The following is a 27,563-nucleotide window of genomic DNA, read 5'->3' as shown; positions in this document are numbered from 1 at the left end:
ATGTGGTATGATACTCTGGCGATGCTCAACAGCAGCAGTGACCACAGTTCACAGTCAGCCCTGAAATACCAAAAGTAAACAACCGATACACTTAAGACCATTCTGTACCCATACAACCATTCTATTTTTCACTTTAAGTACAATATTCAATAAATTACATGAGATATTCAATACTTTATTACAAAATAGGCTTTGTGTTAGATGATTTTGCCCAACTATAGGCTAAGGTAAGTGTTCTGGGCATGTTTAAGGTAGGCCAGACTAAGCTATGATGTTTGCTAGGTTAGGTGTATTAAATGCATTTTTGACATAAATGATATTTTCAACTAAATATGGACTCATCGGGAAGTAATCTCATCATAAATTGAGGGTGATCTATACATACTTAGACACCCAATGATATTACACATTTTATAATAACATATAAAAATAAAGAGATAAATCAGGGCCAGCCCCATGGCCAAGTGGTTAAGTTTGCTTGGTCTGGTTCGGCGGCCCAGGGTTTTGCCTGTTCGAATCCTGGGCGTGGACATGACACTGCTCATCAGGCCATGCTGAGGCAGCATCCCACATGCCACAACTAGAAGGATCCACAACTAAAAATACACAACTATGTACCAAAGGGCTTTGGGTAGAAAAAGGAAAAATAAAATCTTTTTTAAAAAAAGAGAGATAAATCATCAACATATTAGAATGGTCTCTGGTGAAGGATGGGACTGGAGATAAGTGGAAACACATACAAACAGATGTACATATAAGAAAGAAGCCTTGCCGAAACTAATGAAGATAGTACATCATGAATGAGGAGAATGATTAACTGAACTTTTTGATACATTAAAAATACAATCAATGCAGAGTCCCGCTAGAGTCTTACCAGACCTTTCCTTCTTTCAGGGTATGCAGGAAGACAACATTTCCCAAAACTAATTGTAATTACCATGGAACCCTATAGCTGGGTCCAGTGGATGTGGTAAAAGGGAGGCATGCTAATTCCAGGCCTCACGATAAAATGTCCATTGTGGTCTTAGACACTCTCTTACAGATGTTAGAGTCCCACAATGGATGGAGCCTGAAAGATAGATACCCGGGAGCATCACCGTATCATATCTAACTGAACCACCAGTGAGCACTATCCTTTTATTATGGTAACTGATTGAGAATTGGGATAGCTGACTACCATGGCTAATATGGCAGTGCTATGATGAAAATGCTGTTTGATGAAGATAAGTAGAAAAGCTTTGTAGGGGAGGAAGACAATTCCTCTACCCTCTAGATCCTCTGGCTGGTCTAAGAATTAAATTTAGATGAGTAGAATAAGAGGAGAAAATCAAACAAAGCTCTATAACATGCAAACGTAGGAGATGCCCAGGAAAACTGAGTGACTCAGCCAGAATGGAGGAAGCTGCTGCCTAAAATAGCATCTTCAGCCAAAGATAAAAGAAGATGTTGGGGGAAGTGGGAGTCAGTTATGGGAGATTACAAGAAAAGGTACAGTAAACAAGAGTAAGGTTATTATGCAGATTTAAGTCCTTGCCTTCTTTCTTGATAAGAGTTTCTAGAGATAAAAGGTGTCTTCCTGGTACAGAGAGACACCTTTACAAATTGAGATCTCACTTACAAGTGTAAATGTCTCTTACAAAGGGTAACTTCTACTTGGTTTCCAGAGCTTCTCTCATGTCTACAGTATTTAAAAGAATAACCAGCCCCAAATAATCCTTGTGCCACAGAGGCACATCTTGAGGTGGCAAATTCTGTTCCCCTACAGTCCCACCTTTGAAACTTGAAGAAGTCTGACAGTCCAGGAGCTGAGTATTGTTCCATCTCATTAAACACATTTTTTTTAGTCCTTATAATACATTATTTCCTTTAAATTGATTTTAGAAGGTGGTGATGTAGGTGGGCTCTTAAATCTAGACCTATATTGTGGAAGCAAGCAATCACGTATTTAATAAGAAGCATTTCTATGGAAACAAAAGAAAAGAACAAGGTTAACAGTTGGGGCAAATTATAAACCAGTTTTTGAGTCCAGGGTACAATCAGTCAAGAAGATTTCTAGATGTCAGAGTCAAAGCATCTTTTGCAGTTTGACATGTCTCTGATGGTGTCATTGAGTGTTCAGTTATCTTTTTGAGTGGCTTACACAGCAAGAAGCATGCTATTGTGATGATCTCTTTTAAGTTTATATCAAGTTTATTAAGTTTATATCAGTTTGCAGGGCTTCAGGAAAATGCATGGTTTCAGTTCTCAATTATTTCAAATGAAAATGACAGAAAAACTAATTGAACACAGTTTGGAGATTTGTAGTGACATGAGACTAGAAGAGTTCAAGGAGACTAGAAGAATTCAAGATCCAGTCTGGTTTATGGGTAGAAAATCAAAACATGAAACACAATTAATAGAACTAGAATCTAATATTCACAAATGTGCTATAGTTTTCTACTGAAACATAATTTTTCTTTCTAAAATCACCCTCATTTTACCAAATATAGCCAAATTAAGACTAACTGGTTTGCAAAATAAGTCATTTCAATAAATTGGGCCCAATTATTTGCATAAGTACAGCAGGAATATCAATTTATCTTTTAAGCTCATTTAACTTTGCTTTGCTGGAAGTTTTTATAAGGAACCTCAGATTGAACTTTAAAGGCCTTTCAAGGCAGTAAAGCAAAGCTGAGGACTTTTCATCAGACTCCACCTGCAATACATATAGATTTGTATGAATTCCTCTCCCCTACAGGTCCCCAAAATATTTTGAGTTTCCAGGAACCTGTCAGAGAAGTGACCTTCTTTACTTACCTAAGTTTGATGGGAACCCTGTAAACAAGGTACCAGGCCAATATTTCCAAATGGTTTTATTCCATAAAGTCCAATCTTTGTTTCTTAAAGCTCAGTCATATGCAAGTCTATGTATATTTCTCTCAAATATGACATTCCAGTCAAAGCTTTGGTAATATAACCAATGTTTCTAATTGTGGCATTATAAGGAGATCAAATTCTTGTTGAACTTATGTGTATAACTATATTGCCATGAAAATAAGAACATTCATCACTAAGAGTTTCCAAATTCTGGAGGGATCAGGTAGGGAGATAAAGATGAGTGTTTAAATTCTGCTTACAAAAGTACAATTTACCAAACTGCTATGTCATTGTTACTTTAAGAGGAAAAAAGTTTTCTTAAACTAGAAAAACAAAACACTAAAAATCAGGAGCATTTAAAATGAAAATTCATAAAAATTATAATCATCCCCATCAGTTCACTCAGTCCCACATAATCAACTCTTGGGCTTGATCTTTGTTAGCAGTTTCATGAAGTCAGTTTTTCCATTACAGTTTTGTAATTTCTTTCCTTCACTTTTAGGATCTGAGGTTTATCAGAAACCTGTATTCTGGAGTAAGTGTCAGAGTCTTTTTCATGAAAGTGTCTGAAAATGAAATGAATTTGCAAGAGCAGAGTATTGGGAAACTGTCTGTAAATGACAAGAGACAAAAATGGTAATTAACAAAGAAATTTAGTTAATTCTGTGACATACAACACTTTAAGATAATAACTAGAATTATGACTGACAACCAAGAGAGATCAGAATTTTAGGAATGTTATATGATTTTTAAACGCTTGTATCAATAACATTTACCCACAGAATATCATAGGTCCCTATGAAACAATGCTTAGTTATCCATTTAACCATGGTGACAATTAAAGATTCTCAGGTTAATTCAGAGAATCAAGTAGCTGTAAGAAAAATCTTAGCACCTGTGATTAAATACCTGATAAAGCAATACAGGAAATTTATTTTGATAAAGCATAAAATCACTACCCTTCTGATAGACTATTCAAAGAAAAAACCTTTCATAATCCCTTTAGCAAGAGCAGACTAAAAGTTTAAGAAAATCATCCTTCTAAGAAAGGGAAAAAACTTCTAAGCCTGTACCAGCTTACTTTTGATATTAAAACTTATTTACTTAAATATAAAAACTTATTTACTTAACTAACCATTAGCCAACTTGACCATGTACAACTCTTTTCTCAGGGTTCCTCCTCCATAAACCTTCTATAACACAGAATTTGTCCCATGCCTTCTTTTCTTTTTTCCCTCCTAGTACTTTAGGACAAATGTATCTTTTTTAACAAAACAAACAAAAATATTTCCATTCTTTATACCTTCTTTACAGAGAACATACATCTCACTTTTCTTGAATACAAAGGTGATTTCCTTATTAATTTCTAGTAGCTTTAGTCATACATATTAATTTTTAACCCATAGAAACCTTAATTTTTAAGTAAAACTAAGTAAGCAATTATAAACACTCATATTAGCATTCTGTGGCTTGACAAGTTTATAAACACTTTTCATAATTTATAAAAACATGTTGCGTCATAGTACAATCTTTTAATAAATACATGTTTGTTAATAGACCCACACACTTTCTAGTTTTTCTGTAATAAGACAAAAGTAAGTAAACTTACACATGTTTAGCAATTAATGTTTCAGTATTTTATCTTATTTGGAAATGATCTAGATACTCAATGAATTTTTATCATTTAAATTAATGTAGCAAGACTTTAAAGTTACCAAAGAGATTTTGGAAGCTATTTTAAGTACACATGCCATAAACTATAATTATTGCTAAAAATTTTTCTATAAATTTTTATCTCACTTACATCTAAATCATTTGCTCTCAACAGTTGTTTAGACTACTCACAAAAACTTTATGAGACATTAGACAAAATTAGCTATCATTCTAAGCTGTTTTTGCTGACAAGTTTGTAACAGATAACATGAGCTCATTTAACTAGTAAAGCCAGGTTGTATGTTTGTACCAATTCCAATGTTGACAACTTTGAGGACATGCCTATTTTAATCAAACCCAAAAAATTAAACAACCTTTTTTTTTACCAAAGATTATTTCATATCCTGTTAACTTGAAAGATATTTGGGTTAGTTTCTATTACATTTAGAAATAATTTATGTAGGTGCTTACTTTAAGCTGATTAAACAGAGCTCTTAATTTTAGCCATACCATCTGGAGGTAAAATATCACACATATATAACATACATATAGACAAAGATTCCACAGCTATTGTTTTAAAATTCGAGGACAATATACCACACCTTTAAAAGTCTGCACAAAGCATTTAACAAAGGCTGTCTTTCTAAGTGTACAATTTAACCATAGACCAATTTACCTTGGGGATAGGAGCTTTTATTATCTCTTTTATTAACATCAGATGTTAGCCTCTAGTTTTTGTCTCATAATGTGTGGGCTCAAGCAACCTTATTGACTTCCACTTAGTATGTTTAATTAACATTGTCTGAAGGGCACATTTATATGCTGTTCTACAATCAGGCAGGGGAAACATTTCCCAGCAAGACATGTTGTCTCTCCCCACAATACAATCTATAATACAATCAGGCAAAAAGAGAGGTAATTACTTCACATAAATTCCATAAATATATCAATTTTGCTACAAAACTTAATCTGAATTCCATCAACTCTTATACCTCTTATCATAGCTTTCATTAGGACTTTATCAATAGGTTTCGGTTTTATAATATTGGAAAAGGGAAGTATTCCCAGTTAGACATTTTTAAAACATACTCAGGCAAAGTTAATATAAGCTCTTTATATAAAATTAGCTCAAACATTCCAACCTTTATAATCTTATCAACACATACTTTTACATTTTCTCAATTCAATTTTAACCTGATCCAGGGTCCTTTTTTTTTTTTTTTTTTTGTATTTCCTTTTTAATTTAATCTTTTCATAGGTACCAATAAAATAATTACAACAAGAGCTCTCAAAAATTTTTTTTCCAATTAAGAAGTTTTCCAATTTAAATGATCCATCATCTGGCCACATTGACAAGTAGGATCTTAATAGTAACTCAAACAAATAAGCCTTTTACAGCTTAACCATGGATGCAAGAGACATCCCCAAAAGAGAGTGCAAAGGAAGCAGCCCTCACAAGACCCAGAAAATTCACTCCCAAAAACAGTCTAAGAAGGCAAAGGCCTTCATTGCACAGGCACAGTGCACTAAGAAGCAATGAAGGTTGAAACAACAAAGGCCCCTTATGAAAGCAACTGGGACCCCTTAGGACAAATTCTTCTGAGAGTTGACACAGGTGGACAAAGAGAGGATGTCTCAGAATCCCAGTCTATTCAACTGGCTGTCAAGATGCACACCAGGATGTGCATCCTCCAGATGGCAGAGATCAGAAAGCTCATAAAGATAAGCTCTCAAGACAGAGAATAAGATAAAAAACCTCATCTTATATGCACATTAACAGCCTTAACTAAGCCCTGCGTCTCTCGAAGGCAAATTAATACCTAAGAGGGAGGTATCGTGGCATTGGGGATTGTGTGGTTTTACAGAATACCTCATCATTGTAAGGACATTTTCTTGAAGTTAGTGAGGGATTTGTGTCATCTATCCCAGTCCATGACCAACTTATCCTATGATGAGTCTTCTTGAGGTGGTAAGCACCCTAATGGCTCTTAACTACTCAACCCACATCCATAAAATTTGCAGCCTTTTTGACTTCCAATATGCCCTTAGCAACAGCTCTCACCTCATGCATGTATTCCCGGACAACAGGCTTATATATGCCTGCATCTTGCCCTATGTTTTTTCCTTTTTTAGGAAAAATGGCACAAAAAAAAAAAGACAGAGACAAGGGAAAACGGTGACCATGTCTGGGAGGAAAAGGATAAATAAACCAATGAGAACTCAAGTCAAATTTCCCAGAGCCTCTGAGTCCAAGAAGTCAGCTTCACCAATATTTTCTTCTGCTAATCTAAATTTAGAAAAGGAAAAAAAAGTTCACCACTCTCACTTCCAATGGACTCTGCAGGTAGAGATTGAGGATACTGACATGGTAAGAATTCTTACCTCCTGCCAGCTCTGTCAGGGGTCCAGGATCTCTCAGCTGCAGTAGTCCAGGAGTGGGCAGTGTCCAGCCAGTGAAGTTTTGTCCCCTCCTCATCACTAAACTGTAGAGGACGAAGATAATTCCTCTACCCTCTAGGTCCTTCTGGCTGGTCTAAGAATTAAATTGAGATGAGACAGAATAACAGGATAAACTCAAACAAAGCTTTATAATATGTATATTTGGGAGAAAGCCCAGGAGAATTGAGTCACTCAGCAAGAATGCCTGAAGTCTCCACCTTAAATACCATCTTCAGCTAAAGACACAAGAGGATTTTGGAGGTGGGGGCTGTCAGTTCTTGGAGATTACTAGAAAGGGCACAGTAAACAAGAGTAAGGATATTAGGCACATTTAATTCCTTGTCTTCCACATTGATATGAGTTTCTAGAGATAAGATCATGCCCCTCTTCCTGGTACAGAGAGATACCTTTAGAAATGGAGACTTCTCTCACAAACATAAATGTCTCTTAAAAAGGGTAACTTCTAATTGGTTTTCAGAGCTTCTCTCATGTCTTCAGCTTTTTAAAAGATTAACAAGCCAAAAATAATCCCCACGTCAAAGAGACACATCTTGGGGTGGTAAATTCTGCTCTCTTACAGCTTCATGTGCATTTTTGATTGGAGGACGGGAAGCAAGGAGAACATCTAGGATGAAAAAGATGTGTCAGTGTTGATAGGATTTAATGATGGCAACTTAGATTAGGGAAAAAGTGAATGCTAGTGAAAAAGAAATGAAGGCACAGATGGATACATAGTGCACAATGAACAACTTTGGGTGGATTTGAAATCTGACAAAGAAAGAAATCAATCTTGGAAAACTTGAGTAACCTAGCAAGAGAATGTCTGCCCCAGCTTTGGTGATGTAAAATGGTGATCACATAGTGAGCTATTGCTTTAGGCAAGGTTGAATCTCCTTGGTATCACTGATATCTGGCTGCGTTTCTTTCCTGAGTTACTTCTCCCATTCTCATAACTATAAAAATATTTATATGCTGATAACGTACAACGTAATATCCAGATTTGACCTCTTCTGTGACCTTAATATCCACATATACACCTATCTCCCTGAATCTCCACACATATGTCTAATGAGCAACTCCATCTCAGGAAGCCAACACAGATGTCTTGAATTTTCCCCTCAAATTGACTTCTACCCTAGTCCTCTCCCATCTTGTATAGTGGTACCAGAATTACTCATTTGTTCAGGCCAAAAGTGTATAATCCCTTGAAGACATCTATTTCTCTCACCAGAAGTCCTCCAACAGTAAAATGTAATCTAAACCACACGCAAGTCTTATTGCCTACATCTCTAAAACATCCCCCAATTCCTGGCTCCTCTTATCATCTCCATGAATACCTCTTCAATTTACACTCCTATCATCTCTTCTCTGGACTATTTCAATAGCCTCCTAGCTGGGCCCTGCAAACACTCAATGGAAAAGTGTGGACTTTGAAAGGCCATGTTCTCAAATTTCCCTTGAAAAATAAGGACCAGGAAATGGAATGAGAATAAATTGGGTGGAGGCAACACTAGATAGAAAATCAGGGAAGAGCTCTTTGAGTAGGTGATATTGGAACTTGAGAAATTAGAAGGTATAGGCTGAATCATGTTCAGGGAAAGGAATATTGGGAGCAGAAGGAAGAGCAAGAGGAAGGGCTGCGTGGTGGAACCAGCTTGATGTTTTGAAGACTAGAGGGAATGGAAGACAGTGCTAGGAGAAGAGGTGGGAAGGGATGCCTGGGCCAGATATCATCATGGCAGGACTTAGATTTTGTTCTAAGTACATTGGAATATCATTGGAGTCTAACCTTGAGAAGACACAGATAACCTTGGCATGTGAATAAAATGTCTCACATTAACAAGAGTCACAGAAAATCAGGTGGTGCCTTTGAAAGGAGTGAGCTACCTAGTTTCAAAAGTTTTCCAACAGAAACTAGATGGTTATTAGTCATATGCAGACCTGTGTTCACTGATAGAGAGTTGAACTTGATACTTCTGAGTCTCCTTTAATATCTTCTAAAATATCCTTACTGTTTAAGAGCAAATAGGATCATTTGACAAATCTGAGCCATGGCTACTGAAATCAATCCTCTTAGAACTAGTCTTCTGGCTGCCACTATTATCTCCTACCCAACTGTCCTCCCAACCCAACTGTCACATCCCCATCGTTCTTATATCTCTTATTAAATATTTCCATGAAGTGGCATGAAGCTTATTTAAAGAAATAAGGGTGATAATTCCCCAAATCCAGAAAAGGAAATGGACATCTTGATTCATGAAGACCAAAAGCTCCCAAATAAGTAAAATCCAAAGAAGTCTACACCAAGACATAGTCAAATTAAATTATCAAAAGTCAAACACAAAGAGAGAATTTTGAAATCAGCAAGAAAAAAAGCGATTTGTCACATACGAGAGAACTATCATAAGATTATCAGTGGATTTCTCAGAAACCTTGCAGGCCAAAAAAGAGTGGTATCATATATTTAAAATATTGAAAGAAACAACTGCCAACCAAGAATACTTGATCTGGTAAAATTGTCCTTTAAGATTGAAAGAGATGTAAAGACTTCCCCAAACAAAAACCGAGAGAATATATCACCACTAGATTTGCCTTACAAGAAGTACTAGAGGGAGTTCTTCAAGTTGAAACAGAAAGACATTAAATAGCAAGATGAAAGTATAAATCTCACTGCTAACAGTAAATATAAAGACAAACACAGAATATTATACTACTCTAATGGTGGTGGGTAAATCACTTTTAATTCTAGTATGTAAATGAAAAGACAAAAGCAGGAAGAATCAGCATAAAGACAGAAATTTTCTAATGGAAATGCAATATAGAAAGAAGTAAAATCTGACATCAATTCCAGAAAGAGTATGGGGTGGAAGTAAAGTGTAGTGCTTATGTATGTAATTAAAGTCATCATCTTAAAACAGACTGCAAAACTTAAAATACTCATTGTGTACCCCATGGTAACTACAAAAAAAGCACAGTAGATGCAAAAAAGAGAAGGAGAAAGTAATCAAAGCATAGCACTATTTAAAAAGTCATCAAGTTAAAAAGAAACACAAGAGAAGAAGAGAGGAAAAAGGGGACAACAAAATAGAAAAGAATGAACAAAATAGCAATAGTAAATCTTTACCTAAAATAATTATTTTAAATATAAATGGACCTAATTCTCCAATCAAGAGACATAGAGTGACTGAATAGAGAAATAACAAGACCAAATTATATACTGTCTACAAGAGACTCGCTTTATTTTTAAGGATACACATAGGCTGAAAGTGAAGAGGTAGAGAAAGATATTCCATGCAAACGGTAACCAAGAAAGAGCTGCGGTAGCCCTACTTATATCAGAAAAACTAGACTTTAAATCAAAAACTGTTAGAAGGGACAAAGAAGGTGATTATACAACGATAAAAATATCATCCAGTAAGAAGATATAACAATTATACATATATATATCCCTACATCAGAGCACCTAAATATATAAAACAAATATTGAAAGGTCTAAAAGGAGAAATAGACAGCAATACAATAATACCAAGACTTCAATACCCATCTCTTTATAAAGGATACATCATCCAGACAAAAAATCAATAATGAAACATTAGACTTGAACAACACTACGGACCAAATGGACCTAAGACACACACAGAACATTTCACCCAACAGTAGCAGAATACACATTCTTCTCAAGCACACATGGAACATTATCCAAGATAGATCACATGCTAAGTCACAAAACAAATCTTAACAAATTTAAGAACATTGAAATCATTCTAAGTATCTTTTCAGACCACAATGGAATGGAACTAAAAATCAATAACTATAGAAAGCAGGAAAATTCACAAATATGTGAACACTAACAACACACTCTTGAACAACCATTGGGTCAAAAAGGAAATCAAAAGGGAATTTTTAAAATATCTGAGACAAACAAAAAATGAAAACGTAATTTCTATAACTAATGAGATGGAGCAAAGGTAGTACTAAGAGGGAAGTTACTGTGATAAATGCCTACATTAAAAAAATTAAATATCTCAAATGAATAACCTAACTTTATACTTCAAGGAACTAGAAAAAGAACAAACTAAGACAAAAGTTAGCAGAAGGAAGAAAACAATAAACATTACTGCAGAAAGAAATCAAAGAGAGAATTTAAACAGGGAAAGAAATCAACAAAACTGAGTTCGTTTTTTTTAAAAAAAATAATCAAAATGAAGAAATCATTAGCTAGAATAAGAAAAAAGGAGAGAAGACTCAGATAAATAAAATCAGAAATGAAAGAAGAGACATGACAATGGGTGCTTCAGAAATAAAAAGGATCATAATGGACTACATGCACAACTATAAGCTGCTGTATTGTACAACCTAGAGGATACAGGTAAATTCTTAAAAACACACAACCTACCCAAACAGAATCAAGAAAAAATAGAAAGCCCGAACAAACAAAAGCAAGTAAGGATCTTGAATTAGTAATCAAAAATCTCACAACAAAGAGAAATCTGGGATGAGATAGTTCTTAGGGGAATTCTACCAAACATTCAAAGTAGAATTAATACCAATCCTTCTTAAATTCTTCCAAAAAATTGAAGAAGAGCGAACACTTGAAACCCATTTTATAAGACCAGCATCGCCCTGATACCATAGCCAATGACACTACAAGAATAAAAAAGCTACAGGCCAATATCACTGATGAACATAGACGTAAGAATCCTCAATAAAATACTAGTAAACTAAACTTGACAACATATTAATACTGTTATACACCATGATCAAGTGGGGTTTATCCCAGGGATGCAATGATGGTTCAAAATATGTAAATCATTTAATGTGATACACCACATTATGAGAATGAAAGATGAGAACCACATGATCATATCAATGGATGTTGAAAAAACACTTGACAAAATTCAACATCCATGCATGATAAAAATTCTCAAAAAAATAGACATACAAGAACTTACCTCAAGACAATAAAGATCATACTTGAAAAGCCCACAGCTAACATACTCAATGTGAAAAACTGAAAGCTTTTCCTCTAAGATCCAATACAAGGCAAGGATGCCCACTTTCACCACTTATATTCAACATCATACTGGAAGTCCTATCCAGAGCAATCAGGCAAGAAAAAGAAATAAAAGGCATCCAAATTGGAAAGGAAGAAATAAATTATCTCTTCTTGCTCATGACATGATCATATATCTAGGAAACCCTAAAAACTCAACCAAAAAAGATTTTGAACTAACAAATGAATTCAGTAAATATGTAGGATACAAAATCAACACACAAAAATCAGTGGTATTTCTACACACAGTGAACTATCCTAAAAGGATATTAAGGGGGAAAAGTCCCATTTACCATAGCAACAAAGAACAATTTAGGAATAAACTGGACCAAAGAGGTGAAAGACTTGTACACTGACAATTATAAAACACTGGTGAAGGAAATTAAAGAAGACACAAATAAGTAGAATGATATCCTGTATTCATGGATTAGATGAATTAATACCATTAAAATGTCCGTATTACCCAAAGTCATCTACAGATTAAATGCAGTCTATAAAAATCCAATGACTTGCTTTACAGAAATAGAAAAAAATACTAAAGTTCATGTGGAATCATGAAAGACTCTGAACAGCCAAAGCAATCTTGAGAAAGAAGAACAAATCTGCAGCCATCATGCCTCTGATTTCAAAATAGATTACAGAGCTACAGTAATCACAATAGTATGTGACTGGCATAAAAACAGAAATATAGAACAATGGTACAAAATTGACAGCCTAGCAATAAATCCATGCATTTACTTTAAACTGTTATGTGTATGTGGGTGCTGAGAACACACAATGGGGGAAGGATAGTGTCTTCAACAAATCGTGTTGGTAGAATTGGATACGCATAAATAGAAGAATGAAATTGGATCCTTATCTCACACCATATGCAAATATAAACTGTAAATGGATTAAAGACTTAAATGTAAGACCTGAAGCAGTAAAACTTCTACAAGAAAACATAGGCAAAAAGCTTCTTGACATTGGTCTTGGCATGATTTTTTGGATATGACCTCAAAAGCCCAGGCAAAAAAAGCAAAAGTAGACAAGTAGGATTATGTCAAACTAAAAAGCTTCTGCACAGCAACAGAAACAATCGACAGAGTGAAAAAACAACTTAAGCAATGGGAGAAAATTTCTGCAAACTGTATATTTGATAAGCGGTGAATATCTAAAATATGTAAAGAACTTTAATAACTTAGCGAAAAAAACAAATAAATACCCCTATCAAAAATGGTCAAAGGACGCGCATAGACATTTCTCAAAAGGAGAACTACAAAAGGTCGACAGATATATGCAAAGATTCTTGACATCATTAATCATCAGGGAAATGCAAATCAAAACCACAATGAGATATCACCTAATTCCTGTTACAATGGCTGTTATCAAAGAGATAAAAGAAAAGTGTTGGTGACACTGTGGAGAACAGGGAATCCTCGCACACTCTTGTTGTGAATGTAAATTGGTACAGCCATTATGGAAAACACTTTGGAGTTCCCTCAAGAAATTAAAAATAGAACGACATATGAACCATCAGTCCCACTTATGGCTATATATTCAAAGAAAACGAAATAACTATCTCAAATCTGTCCTCCCATACTCAACACATGGAAACAACCTAAAGGTCCATTGACAGATGACTAGATAAACAAAATGTGGTATTTATATTCAGTGGAATATTATTCTGCCTTAAAATGGAGGGAAATCCTGTCATTTGCAACAATATGAATGAACCTGGAGTTTATTGTCCTAAATGAAATTAGCCAGACACAAGACAAATACTGCATGTCTTCACTTAAATGTGGAATCTAAAATAGTCAAATCAGAGAAGCATAGTGCAGAGTGGTGGTTGCCAAGATTTTGGGGGTGGGAGAAATGGGGAGATGTTGGTCAAGGGTACAAAGTTTCAGTTTTGCAGAATAAATAAGTCCTGGAGTTATAATCCATGGCATGGTGAATATAGTGAACAATACTGTATTGTATACTCAAAATTTGCAAAAAGGGTAGATCTTAAGCATTCTCTTCAGACACAAAATGGTAATTCTGTGAGAAGATGGATATATTATTTAGCTTAGTTGTGATGATCACTGTACAATATACATACATCAAAACATCACCTTGTACACCTTAATATATATAATTTTTATTTGTCAATCATACCTCAATAAAACTGAAAAATTAAAAATACGTGAAAAAGAGAAGAAAGATATAAAAGCAATAACCTAATTTTACACCTTAAGGAGATAGAAAAGAAAAACTAACTCCAAAGCCAGAAGAAGCAAGGCAATAATAAAATTAGAGGGGAGATAAATAAAAAATAGGAAAATAATAGATTCAATGAAGTAAATAATTGGTTCTTTGAAAGGATCGGCAGAACAGATATCTTTAGCTAGAGTACCAAAAAAGAGAGAGAGAGAGAAGGCACAAATAACCAAAACCAGAAATGAAAGTGGGGACATTACTACAAACACTAAATAATAAAAAAATGTTATGATGGAGTACTTAGATAATTGTATGCTAACACATTGGGTACCTAGATGAAATGGAAAAATTCTTAGACACACTTGAGTTACCTAAAATGAATCCACGAGAAGTAGATAATCTCAACAGAACTAAAACAAGTAGAGATTGAATTAGTAATTTTAAAAAACTCCCAAAGAAATGTCTAGGACCAGATATATTTACTGGTGAATTCTACAAAACATTTGAAGTACTAACACCAATTTCTCCTTCTTCTCCTTCTTCTCCTTCTTCTCCTTCTTCTCCTCCTTCTCCTCCTTCTCCTCCTTCTCCTCCTCCTCCTCCTCCTCCTCCTCCTCCTCCTCCTCCTCCTCCTTCTCCTTTCTTCCTTCTCCTTCTCCTTTCTTCCTTCTCCTTCTCCTTTCTTCCTTCTCCTTCTCCTTTCTTCCTTCTCCTTCTCCTTCTCCTTTCTTCCTTCTCCTTCTCCTTTCTTCCTTCTCCTTCTCCTTCTTCTTCTTTCTTCTTCTTCTTCTTCTTCTTCTTCTCCTCCTCCTCCTCCTCCTCCTCCTCCTCCTCCTCCTCCTCCTCCTCCTCCTCCTCCTTCTCCTTCTCCTTCTTCTGAGGAAGATTGGCCCTGAGCTAAATAAACCCTGTTGCCAATCTTCCTCTCTTTTTTTTTCCTCCTCAAAGCCCCACTACATTGTTGTGTACCCTAGTTGTAAGTCATTCCAGTTCTTCTATGCAGGATGCTACCACAGCATGGCTTGATGAATAGCGCATAGGTCCAGACCCAGGATCCAAACCGGCAAACACCAGGCCACAGAAGCAGAGCACACAAACTTAACTACTCAGCCACAGGGCCAACCCCAACAATCCTTCTTGAACTCTTCCATAAAACAGAAGAGAAAGAAAGCTTCCTAAGTCATTCTATGAGACCAGTGTTACTCTGATACCAAAGCCAGATAATGACCTCACAAGAAAAGAACAAAACAGAGTAGTATCCTTATAAATATAGATTCCCAAATCTTCAACAAAATACTAGCACTCTGAATCCAACTGCCTATTAAAATAATAATATATGATCAAGAGTGGGATTTACCTCAGGAATACAAAGGTGGTTCGTCATAAGAAGATTGATCAATGTAATATACTACTTTAATACAATGAAGGAAATAACCCATAATACGTCAACTGGCACAGAGGAGGCATTTTATAAAATTGAACACTCTTCATGAGAAGAATAATAAGATTACTAGGAATAAAAGGGAACTTAATATATTAAAGAGTATTTAAGAAAAAAGCCACAGCTAACATCATACTCAGTGATGAAAGAATGAAAACTTACACACAAAATCAGGAACAAGACAAGGATGCCTGCTTTGATTGATGCTATTCAACATTGTTCTAGAGAATCTTGTTAGAGCAATTAGTCAAGAAAGAGAAATAAAATTCACCCAAATGGAAAAGGAAAAAGTAAATCTACCTCTATTGGTAGACGACATGATCCTATGTATAGAAAATTCCAAAGAACCCTCAAGAAAGCTAGTAGAGCTAATAAATGAATTCAACAAACTTGCAGGGTACAAGATAAACACAAAAATTAGTTGTCTTTTTATATACCTGCAATGAACAATCTGAAAAGGAAATTAATAAAGTTACTACCTTTGCAACATCTTCTAAAAGAAGAAAATACTTAGAAATAAATTTAACGTAGGAGGTGAAAGACTTGTACATTGCAAACTACAAAGACTTGCCGAAAGAAATTAGAGAAGACCTTAAAATGGAAACAATCCCATGTTAATGAGGTAAGAAGACATAATATTATCAATAAATCAGTAGTACCAAAGGTAATCTACAGTTTCAATGAAATCTCTATCAAGACTCCAATTTTTTTTGCACAAATGGAAAAGCTGAACCTTAAGTTCATATGAAATTACAAGGGGCTCCAAAGAGCTAAAATGTTAAAAAAGAAGAAGAAATTCAGAAGACTTAACACTTCTTGGTTTTGGAACTACTACAAAGTTACAGTAACCAAATGCTTGGTTACTGGCATAAATATATACCTAAAACCCAATGTAATAGAATTGAGAGTTCAGAAATAAACCAGTACGTTTATAGCCAACTGACTTTTGACAAGGGTGCCATGACCATTCAATGTGGGAAAGAGCAATCTCTTCAACAAATGGAGTTGAGCAACTAAATTTCCACATAAAATAGAATGACATTTACCCCTACTTCAGATTATATGCAAAAATTAACTCACAATGGGTCAGTGACTTATATATGAGCTAAAACCGTAAAACTCATAAAAGAAAAAGTAGAAGTAAATCTTCATGACCTTGTATTTGTCAATGGATTCTTGGATACCAAAAGCTCAAACAATGAAAGCAAACATGTAAATTGGACTTCATTAAAATTAAAATGTTTGTGCATCAAAGAGCATTATCAAGAAAGTGAAAAAACAACCTAAAAATGGGTGAAAATATTTGAAAATCGTATATCTGATGATGGTTTAATATCCAGAATATATTAAAAACTCCTAAAACTCAACAACAAAATGATAAACCAATTTAAAAAATTGACACAGGACTTGAATAAATATTTCTACAAAGAAGACATATGAATGGCCAAAAAGCACATTGAAAGATCCTCAACATCATCAGTTATTAGGGAAATGCAAATCAAAACTACATGAGAGGAGCTGGCCCCGTGGCTGAGTGGTTAAGTTCGCGCGCTCTGCTGCAGGCGGCCCAGTGTTTCGTTGGTTCGAATCCTGGGTGCGGACATGGCACTAGCCATCAAACCACACTGAGGCAGCGTGCCACATGCCACAAGTAGAAGGACCCACAACAAAGAATATACAACTATGTACTGGGGGGATTTGGGGAGAAAAAGGAAAAAGATTAAATAAAATCTTTAAAAAAAAAACTATATGAGAAACCACACCTGCTAAGATGGCTATAATAAAAAAAAAATCCAAAATAACAAGCGTTGGTGAGCATGGGGAGAAATTGAAACCCTTGCACATTAATGGTAGGAGGGCAAAGTGGTGAAGCTACTGCGGAAAACCATCTGGCAGTTCCTCAAAAATCTAAACATAGGATTGCCATATGAATCAGCAATTCCACTCCTAGGTACACACCCTAAAAAATTGAAAACGGGGACTTAGACAGTTGTATATCAATGTTCATTACAGCATTATTTACAATAGCCAAAGGTGAAAAAATCCAAGTATTCATCAACAGATTAATGGATAAACAAACAGGCACACACAAACAGACACACACACAAAATGGAGTATTATTCATCCAGGAAAAAGAATGAAGTTCTGGTACATGGTACACCATGGATGAATTCTCGAAAAAATTAGGCAAAATGAAATAAGCCAGGCACAAAAGGACAAATGTTGTATTCATTCCCTTCTATGAAATTTCTAGAAAATGCAAATTGATGGAGACAGAAAGTAGATTAGAGATTATCAGAAGGATAAGAGGGAAGGAGGGAATGGGGAGTTATTGCTTAAAGGTGATAGTGTTTTTGTTTGGGTGGGATGAAAGCATTTTGGAAGTAGATAATAGTGACGGTTGCACAACATGATGAATGTAATTAACCACTGAATTGTGCATCTAAAAATGATTAAAATGGCAAGTTTTTTATTATACAGTCATGCACCACATAACCACATTTCAGTCAACAACAGATTGCATCTCTGACGAGGGTCCCATAAGATTAGTGCCCTACACCAGAGGTGTGTAGTGGGCTATCCCATCCAGATTTGCGTAAGTGCACTCTGTGATGTTCACACAACGACAAAATCACCTAAAAACACATTTCTCAGAACGTATCCCCAGTATTGTGACACATGACCGTATATATTTTACCACGTTAAAAATATTCAAAAATCTCTCCAACAATCATTGTTAATTGGGTACCTAATTCTGTCCATTTTGTTTCATGTTTTTTGAAGTTTTGTTGAGTTCACATAAATTTGACATTTTCAGCATTATTATTGCTGAAAGTGTATTTGTTTTGAAATTTATTTTATTTGACATTAATATAAAGACTCCAGCCTCCTTATTATTACTATTTAAATTCTATATCTGTTTTTGTCAATTTACTTTCAACCTATAATGTTTTAAGTACTATTGTGGACAGCATGTAATTAGGTCTTTTGTTTTTTAACCCATTCTGGTACTCTCCATCATTTGATAGAATGCTTAGGCCATTAGCAATTAGTTTGAGCTAATTGTTATGGTTTTGTTTCAGTTTACTATTTTATTTTTTGTTTTCCACATTATGTGCTTGATGATGATAATCATTATGATTATCTGGAATTGTTTTTGTTCCTTTAACATTCCCTGCCTTTAGGGAGAATTATTTGAATGTTTTTAGAATTCTATTTCAAACATTGCAGAGCAATCCCCAATCTCAAACTTTGTCCATGTGTTTTCATTACTGGGCATATAGATCAGCACATCCTGTTTAGTCTAAGTTGTCTCCACCAAGGCCCTCTTTTCTTGACATCCAATGAAACACACAATTCCCTTTTTCTTATTTGTCCTTTATCTTCTTTCCCTTTCATTCTCCATCTTAGATAATTCTTTCCTCTGAGAACTTTCTATGATTTCTTCTTCTGGGTTGTGGAACTCTTATATTCTGTTCTAGATAAAGCACATTGCTTGGGGCCTATAAATCCAGACTCAACAAAGAGGGCCTCTTAGACAACCCCAAAGCAACTTTGATGCATTGTTTGATGTTTCTTTTGCATCAGTTTAGCCTTAGCCTGTCTGGTCCTAGAGAAACAAGGACGCATTTAGCTCTCTTGTGTTCTAGACACTATAGAGACTCTCTACTATGCTAAATACATATGTTAGTGCAATGCATGCTTATGGTCTATTACAATTTCCAACACTGTAGTCTCTTTTATATGGTATCACCGGGTGTCAGAGGTCTCTGGGTGATGGATGATGAAGTTTTGATATTTTCAGTCTATACTACAAAGAGGGAGCATTACTTTTGAGGAGATTTCTGTTGTTGATTTAGCTCTTGACTTTTCGAGCCTTCAGGTACAAAGAATCACTTGTTAAAACATTCTCTAAATTTCTGAATATGCTTTCATTTTCTTAAGTTTTTGCCACAAATTATTGTTGTTCTCATAATCTAATCTGACTCTGTTTTTCAGGTTTGGGCGAAAGGTGGTTCTCAGATGTTGTTTGCTCCTGCTGGCCATCTCAGGGACCTGTGCAGCCTTTGCGCCCACCTTCCTCGTTTACTGCTTACTACGCTTCTTGTCAGGCTGTTCTTCCGTGGCCATCATGATGAATAGCAGTATGCTTAGTAAGTCACTAATTTTGGTCTTCTCCATTTTCCAAGCCTTGGATTTGACCTGGAAATTCCACCTTTATCTGACATTTATATCCCAGTTGGGTTTTCTTTCAGTTGTAGAGTGGACAAGGTCTCACTCTAAAGCCATGGTAATAACACTGGTATGCTGTGCCTTTAGTTTGGGACAGATAATCCTGGGAGGCCTGGCTTTTGTCTTTCGAGAGTGGTGTACCCTGCAGCTGGTGGTGTCTGTACCTTTCTTTGTCTTGTTTCTCTCCTCAATGTATGAGCCTTCTCCCTCACTTTGTCTTAGGAGCACCTGGGATGAAAATTAATATTGAATCAGGACATACTGATTTTCTTATTCCTTGGACCCTTTATTATAGTCTAGACCTAAAACCCATGTCTCTCATCTGTTCACTCTGTGTAATTTGAGAAACAGAACACTTCTGCCTGAGAGTTCTAGTTATTTTCTGCCATCTTTCTTCTTAAGTCTTACCCAGGATAGTGGTCATAGAGTTATTCCAATATTATTTTCCTTGATATAAAATATAGACAAATATTTCAAAAAGAAATACCTCTAATTCTTTTTTGGCTTTGTAATGAATCAGGTTACAGTGAAGTTTTCAGTAATTTTCATCTTTGTAGATGAAACTGGATAAAAGGAAGAGACAGCAAATTTAGTCATATAGTTATTTAACAAAATAACAGCAGAGTTTCTCTAGTACTAAAAACTGGCTTGCAGATTGGGTGATTTACATCATATGTTCAGAACTCCCTCTTCCCTTAAATAATTTTAATGAACACTTATTTTTGGATAACTTCATCCCTACACTTAAAGCAGGTCTAGGAGAGAGTCAGAGTTAGTCGATCACAGAGATGACTATAGATTTAATACAGCAAGATGAGTTCAGAGAGAGAGCAGAGTGTACTCCATGTCAGACTCATCCATTGTGTCATTCTATGCTCAACAGTCCCACAAGGAAGATGACACTGGTATCCCCATTTTATTGATGCAAAAACTGAGGCAGATATAAACAAGTGACTCACTCATATGGTAAGTAACCAACGTAGCTGGAAATGGAAGGAGTACTTCCAATCTTTGTTGGGCTTTAAGCTTTCATAATTTGAGGCCTCCCTTTTTTTAAAGAATATATATGATGAGCAGAAATTTGCTAGAACTCATGCCAAGCTTTGGAAGGGAATTATGTATTGAGAGATTCTCAAGCTTCAGCTTCCTAAACTTCTTGGAAAAACGTTTGCTGAGTAAGAAGAGAGGCAATTTAACTTCAAAGTCTGTGCTCCTATCCTGGGAAGATGTACTGCATGGAGTGATCATTCTCATATTTTCCTAGTATTTGTATAATAGAACCTGCGTTTCTATGTCTAACCCAAAAAATGGTGGATGTTAGATGGAAGGCAAAAAGCATCTATATTCAACAATCATATGACAAATAACTAAGAGAGAGTTGACTGCACTGGGGAGCTCTCATTTCATCAGGTGGCTGACAGAGTTGGCTCGGAGGCTGATTGTCACCAATAAACCAGATGAGGGCTTAAAGGAACTTAGAAATGCTGCACACACAAATGGAAGGAAGAATGCTGAAGAAACCCTGAACATGGAGGTGAGCAAGAAAGGGAAGGCGCTTACTGGGTTGGAGGGAAGACATAAACTGACATCCACCTTCTCTTTGTTGAGATGGACTAACTGCCTCTCTAAAAAGGGCAGCCAGCTGAGGATGTGAGCTCAATTCCGTAGTCTTTCACGGCCATCTCATATAAGAGAAGCTCTCAGCACTGAGCAACTACCTCTTCCTTTAGTTCACTTCCTGATCTGCATCTATAACCTATGCAGTCTCATGGATGCCCGGCACCCTCTATGGCCTCATTTTCAAAATACCATTGTTGCTGAATAGTTTTCTGGACTCTCCTTTAGCTCCCTACATGTTCCTTCATATCACTTCACACCTGTGATTGCATGTATAATATGTTACACTAGGAAAAAGGGGAACACATCTTTCCTGTGCTATTGGGTGCCTGTGCTCACCGCAATACCTGGCACTACGGTGGCAAATGATACATGTTTGTTGTTGTTGAAGGTTTTGAGATCCACCATGCAGGAGGAGCTGGAGGCAACACAGAACAAAACTACTATGTATGACTTGTTCCTCACACCCAACCTGCGTAAAAGGATCTGTCTCCTGCTCTTTTTGAGGTGGGTTTCACACTGTGCATGACAACATTAAGGTAGTGGAGATATGAATCTATTTGTTTCAAAGGTTATAACAATGTTGTGAGGGGGATATGCTGATTTGGAGATAAAAGATGAGGAAAACACACCAAATAATTGCTATGTTTGGAGATTGTCAAAGGGTTATAAAAAGACTCACATGGAACTGATTGTACAATAAGGAATTATGTCATATCACTTTATCAGTCTCCTCACTAGAGATTGATGTTGAGAACTTTCATCACAATATCCATTTGGCCATTTAATTTTCTTTATTTTTTTCCTTCAATTTTAATTGAAGCAAATCTTGCAAACAGAAAGGTGAATAGACAGTGAATACACACAGCTCAGTGAATATTTCAAGATGTAAAACATAACCAATGTCCAGATCAAGATAGAAAAATCTTAATTCCCCAAAGGTTCCATTTGTATCCCCTATGATAATAGCCAGCACCACCACCACTGCCCCACTATCATTTCCTCCTCACTGCCCTCTCCCAGGCCAAATAAGACTTAACGACTGTTCTAATCTCCATCACAACAAAGGAGTGTTGCCTGATCTTGACCTTCACATAAAGTAAATGATAAAATGGTTCTGTGACAGGCCCCTTTTGCTCAAGCTTATCCATGCGAGATTCATCCATTTTGTTGCATGTAATAGTAGATTGTTTTTGTCCCCAGTGTTTTAGTATTCCATTAGATGAACACACTACAATTTCTTCATATACTTTGATGTTAGAGGACATGTTTTTTTTTTCCCAATTTCTTCTGTAGAAAATCTTGTCCAGTATCTCTTGGAGGATATAAGTAGTTGCTTTGGTAGCATCAGGAGGGGAAATTTTGAAGACTTACAAAAAAAAAAAAAAAAAAGCACACAGGAGAATATAGACTCACTGCCAAGCTTAAGAAAGTAATTATTGAATGGTACAGTTTCCCTCTTCCTAGGCATATCCTAGGACACTGTTCCTCATTTAAATGCATTGTGCTTTTTCACCTTTCCCCTATTCACTTGGTCACAGACTCAGGTTTCTGAATCCTAGACAATTAGAGTGGAAAGAAAAGTAGAGATAATGGCCAAGAAAGGACTTACTAGCTTGGGATTGTTGTGGTCTGTGGTGGTCTCTTCTGCTACAATGTTGAAATCTAGCTCTCTCTGCGGGACGTACATTACTGAAGTGGACCCCTTTCCTTTAGATGCTTTCTGGGTAAATTGTAAATCCCCATTTGGAACCTTTGATTCCATTTCATATGGTACAGCTGGTGCATGTTTGTTTGCCTGAATTCTTACATTGTCTGTCAGCCCTAGAAGTCACATATGAACCTTAAGTTCCCTAGAATTGAGCCAGACCTAAGGACACTGTGATTTCAAATCGAGTGGACACACATAGTCTCTTTGAAGCATCAATCACTAGTCAAGCAAAGGGAAATTTCTCACAGTGTTGGGTTAGGGGAGGAGAAGGAGTCCCACATACTGACAACCCTCACAAAAGAAATTCTTTCCCTAATTTCCAAGTGTTAATCCTTCTATACTCAACTTCCACATCCCATCCAGTTTGGTGATTGAGTCAGCTTATGTTTCCCTGTCACTGCCAACTCTTAGGGACTCAGACAAAAGAATGACAGAAAGAGTATTGTTTTCATATATTGTCATGCAATTATTTATGGTAAGTTTATATTATCACCTTAAAATGAAGTGTTATACAAATCAGACTGGGCCTCTATTCTGTACATTGATCATTGGCTGCCTGGGTCAATATGATCATCAGCTGCAGCACGTAGGCTCTAAATCTTATGGCATGTGTCTTTACTCTTTTGTTCACTACAGATTTGCAAACACATTACCCTTTTATGGCATCTTTATCAATCTACAGCACTTTGGTAGCAATATTTTCCTGTTCCAGGTAGTCTTTGGAGCTTTCACTACCTCATCCCGATGTCTTGCACTTTTAGCACTGAATCATATGGGTCATCGAGTAGCCCACATGCTTTTCATGTTCCTGGTGGGATTTTCCATTTTGGCGAACATGTTTGTGCCCCAAGGTGAGAGAATATTGGACTTTGGGGAAAGGAAGGGTCTTTTCCTCATCTTTTGGGGATTGTATTTGTCATACTTGTCCAAAGCAAGGAGCAACAAGAAGTCCCAAAAAAGAGCTAAGTATCTCTGAAACCAATCTGAAGGTTTATGACAAATTCTGCTAATAAGTTGTTGGGAAAAGAGCCAAAGGTCAGCAAGAGGCACCTCAGACATATATTTATCTTCTTCACATCCTGGAAGTATCTGGAAACTGATGCCATCTATTCCTGACAGTTTTGCTAAGGCATCAATTGGTCACTTGCCCTTTGGTCATTCACACTTTTAATAACAAGCATGGAGAGACTAGGTCTTGCAATTATAGCCCATGCGAGGACACAATATGGTCACTCCCTCTGTCTGAGCTCTTCATTATCAACTTTGATAACTAGTCTGTATCCTGATCTCTACATATCCACATATGAATGTGGTGTTAAGTCACCAAAACTGCAGCCCTTGCTCATGGGAGTCTTCTTGACTTTCAGGAAATGAAAAAAATTCTCCTTTGTATAGTAGTGAAGGAATGTACAGTGGAAACAAGGAATTAAGCAGATTAGAAGCCTAATCCATTCCCTGTTATATTACTTTATAAGTTAATAGAATGATTACATGTAATGATTAGGAGAACCTCAGCAGACACTATGCTTCACCCATCTCCAAGTGCAAGAATGTACTGTACAGCATTACAGATTAATGGACTGCACTCCTCAGAATATTGTAAATGATGCAGGCTTACTTCTTTACAATAGAGTCCTTTCCAATATTATAAGGCTATAATTAGATTTCTGTTTATATTGGGCAGAAAACTGACTCTCTGAAACTTCTCTTTAGTAGTTCCAAAATTCTGATTTTTTTTTCCAAGTAGAAGTTTCCATTCTTGGTTCTTTATGTCTAACATTCTTCTCGAGCTAGACGCTCTTCACCCTGTCCACCAGCACAGTAGTCCTGCCCTTCGATTACTTTATCATGCCATACCCACCCCATGACAATGTTATATCTGCGCTAGTTTGACTGACTCATCCATGTTTACATGGAGCTTTCCTGGCTTTATCAATGAAAAGCTCACATCACTAAAACCCTCTAATTCCCGGGAAAACCAGGATGGCTGGTCACTTTAGATTCTGCACTTTAATTGAAAGGCCTCGAGTTTAGAGCTGAGTCTTAGACTCCATAATTGTCCACATGATGGTCCTACTTTCTACAATAAGGACATAGCGAGCACTGGACAGAATTAGTAAGAGTAAATTTCTGCTAGACTCACCTTTTCTTCTCCTCTGGGAAATCTCAGATACGCAGAAAGATTTGCTGCAATTAATCTGATAATTTTAAGTGCTTTTTCCCACCAATGTTGAAATTCTAAATTTCTCAGCTTATCAACCACTCCAAGCTTTCTGCTACTGTGCAATTTTCTACAGTATATTTGAAATGTACAAATAACCTATAGGGTCTTCTTCCTGACTACATTTGGTGGTTGCTGATTCCTTCAGCCCAGATTTCTTAGTCTGATTGCTCTTCCCGTCTCCAGAAATGCAGACCCTGCGTGTGGTTTTAGCAAGCGTGGGAATCTGCTCTTCTGCTGCCCCCACCATCAGTACTGCTGCCCACATGGTTGAACTCATCCCCACTGTCCTCAGGTATGAGTTTATGGATTCTCTGCTAGGGCTCAAAACAGGACTTGCACAGCTAATCAACATTTATTGAGGCAATAAACACAATAAGACCTGTATAGCATAAAGGCAACCATTTGCAATTGTAGTGCTAATATTATACTAACAACAATTATAGCCAAAATTTATTGAAAGCTGATTTTGTGTCAGGCACTGTGCTAAGCAGTACTTTAATGTGTCATCTCATGAATTGTTTGGACCACTCATCAGAGTAGTGCATTGTGTAGCATTCTGTTTAAAAATATGTAAATAAGTCTTAACGCACTTTGAACCTAACAAAGACAGCTAGAAAATCATAGAGCTAATCTCAGAAACAAGTGTTTGTCGTCAAAGCCCATGTATTTACCAGCTATGTTCTATTGTCTTCCATAATCAAGTCAAAATAACATATCACAAATTACACGTGTGGATTTTTATCAGATTATTATGTATTGTCATTTATCCCTCAGGGCAAGATCTTCAGGCTTAGATATAGTGGCTGGTAGGATTGGGGCAGCACTGGCTCCCCTCTTGATGATCCTCATAGTATATCTTCCCACTTTGCCTTGGGTCGTCTATGGAGCTTTTCCCATCATTAGTGGTCTTGTTGTCTTCTTTCTACGTGAAACCAGGAACCAGCCTCTTCTTGACACCATTCAGGATGTGGAAAAAGGGTGAGTAAACCTTCTGGCCATCTTTTGGGAGGAGTTTTGTAGTTTTAGTGATGAAGAGATGAAAATTAGCTCTGCTGTGATGGCACATATGACCTGCCCTCATGAAAGACACACAATCATGATGATATTCCACGATTCTCAGATCATAAGAGCCTCAGGTATGAAGGGAAAAGAAATGAGATAGCCAGTGAAGGAATAATGTTAGGAAGATCACACAGAGTTAAAGACTCTCTTTAAAAAGATAATAAAAGAAATAAATCCTGTTTAGGTGACTGTGAGATTCAGGTAATTTTGCTGCCACTGGTAATGGAAAGATTGATGATAAAGAAAATAAGAAACTAATAAAAGGTATTTTTAAATGCGACAAATGGTATATTAGTTTCCTAGGGCTTCCATTATAAAGTTCCACAAACTGAGTGATTTCAACAACAAAAATTTATTTTCTCACAGTTCTGGAACCTGGAAGTCTGAGCTCAAGCTGTCGGCAGGGCCATGATCCCTCTGAAGGCTGTAGGGAACTATCTGTTCAGGCCGCTCTCTTAGCTTCTGGTAGTTCCTTGGCTTGTGGCAGCAGAACTCCAGTCTTCACGTGGCATTCTCCCTGCATGCCTCTGTGTCCATTTCCCCTTTTTATAAGGACAGCAGTCATATTGGATTAGAGGCCCCCCATACTCCAGTATGACCTCATCTTAACTAATTATATCTGCAACAACCCTATTTCCAAACATGGTAATCTCACATCCTGAGATACTGAGAGTTAAGACTTCAACGTATGAATTTTGGGGGGACACAACTCAACCCAAAAAAAATGGGCAGTCCCCTTAAGATTTTCAATCCACCTGTTGACTTTCAAAAGGTGTCATTGACCAGAGGTCTAAAGAGACCAATGAGAGTAGAAACTTTCAAAACTGCTTTCTTGGGTCTGCACAGGCAGCAGGGCCTTTTCCAACATGAGTGTCAATCGCTCATGAGTTTTACTGGATTATAAAAAGCTGATAGTTAGCGGATCAGTTTGTACTTGTGCATGGATAAAGATAAACTTATTTTTTATCTTTTCTGTTTTTTTAATGTTTGTTTTTGGTTTTTGATTGGTTGTTTCTTGTTTTTTTCCAGCAAAAAATTCTCAAGAAAAGTAAATGAAAAAGATTCCTACATAAATCTGACAAAATTTTAA

General features: G+C 36.4%; 1 protein-coding gene across 1 annotated transcript; it reads left to right on the top strand.

The window, feature by feature from the left end:
• LOC100064402 (solute carrier family 22 member 10-like) lies at nt 1-27,563 on the top strand. Its single transcript, XM_070229176.1, has 9 exons — nt 1-74; nt 19,626-19,780; nt 19,883-20,036; nt 21,255-21,393; nt 21,868-21,983; nt 23,824-24,038; nt 25,595-25,703; nt 26,186-26,389; nt 27,503-27,563. Exons 1-9 carry the CDS (start codon nt 1-3, stop codon nt 27,561-27,563), a joined length of 1,227 nt encoding a protein of 408 aa, XP_070085277.1.

The sequence above is a fragment of the Equus caballus genome, chromosome 12 (genome assembly GCF_041296265.1).
Source record: "Equus caballus isolate H_3958 breed thoroughbred chromosome 12, TB-T2T, whole genome shotgun sequence".
Lineage (NCBI taxonomy): Eukaryota > Metazoa > Chordata > Mammalia > Perissodactyla > Equidae > Equus > Equus caballus.
Note: the sequence above shows the minus strand (reverse complement) of the source record. Positions and strands in the feature narration are given on the sequence as shown.

Bases quoted from the DNA above. Each gene is read 5' to 3' on its own strand.
- LOC100064402 (XM_070229176.1), top strand. From the start codon at position 1: ATGTGGTATGATACTCTGGCGATGCTCAACAGCAGCAGTGACCACAGT. The intron at 24,039-25,594 runs GTGAGAGAATAT...TCCCGTCTCCAG, and splicing joins GAACATGTTTGTGCCCCAAG to AAATGCAGACCCTGCGTGTG. The intron at 26,390-27,502 runs GTGAGTAAACCT...GTTTTTTTCCAG, and splicing joins ATTCAGGATGTGGAAAAAGG to CAAAAAATTCTCAAGAAAAG.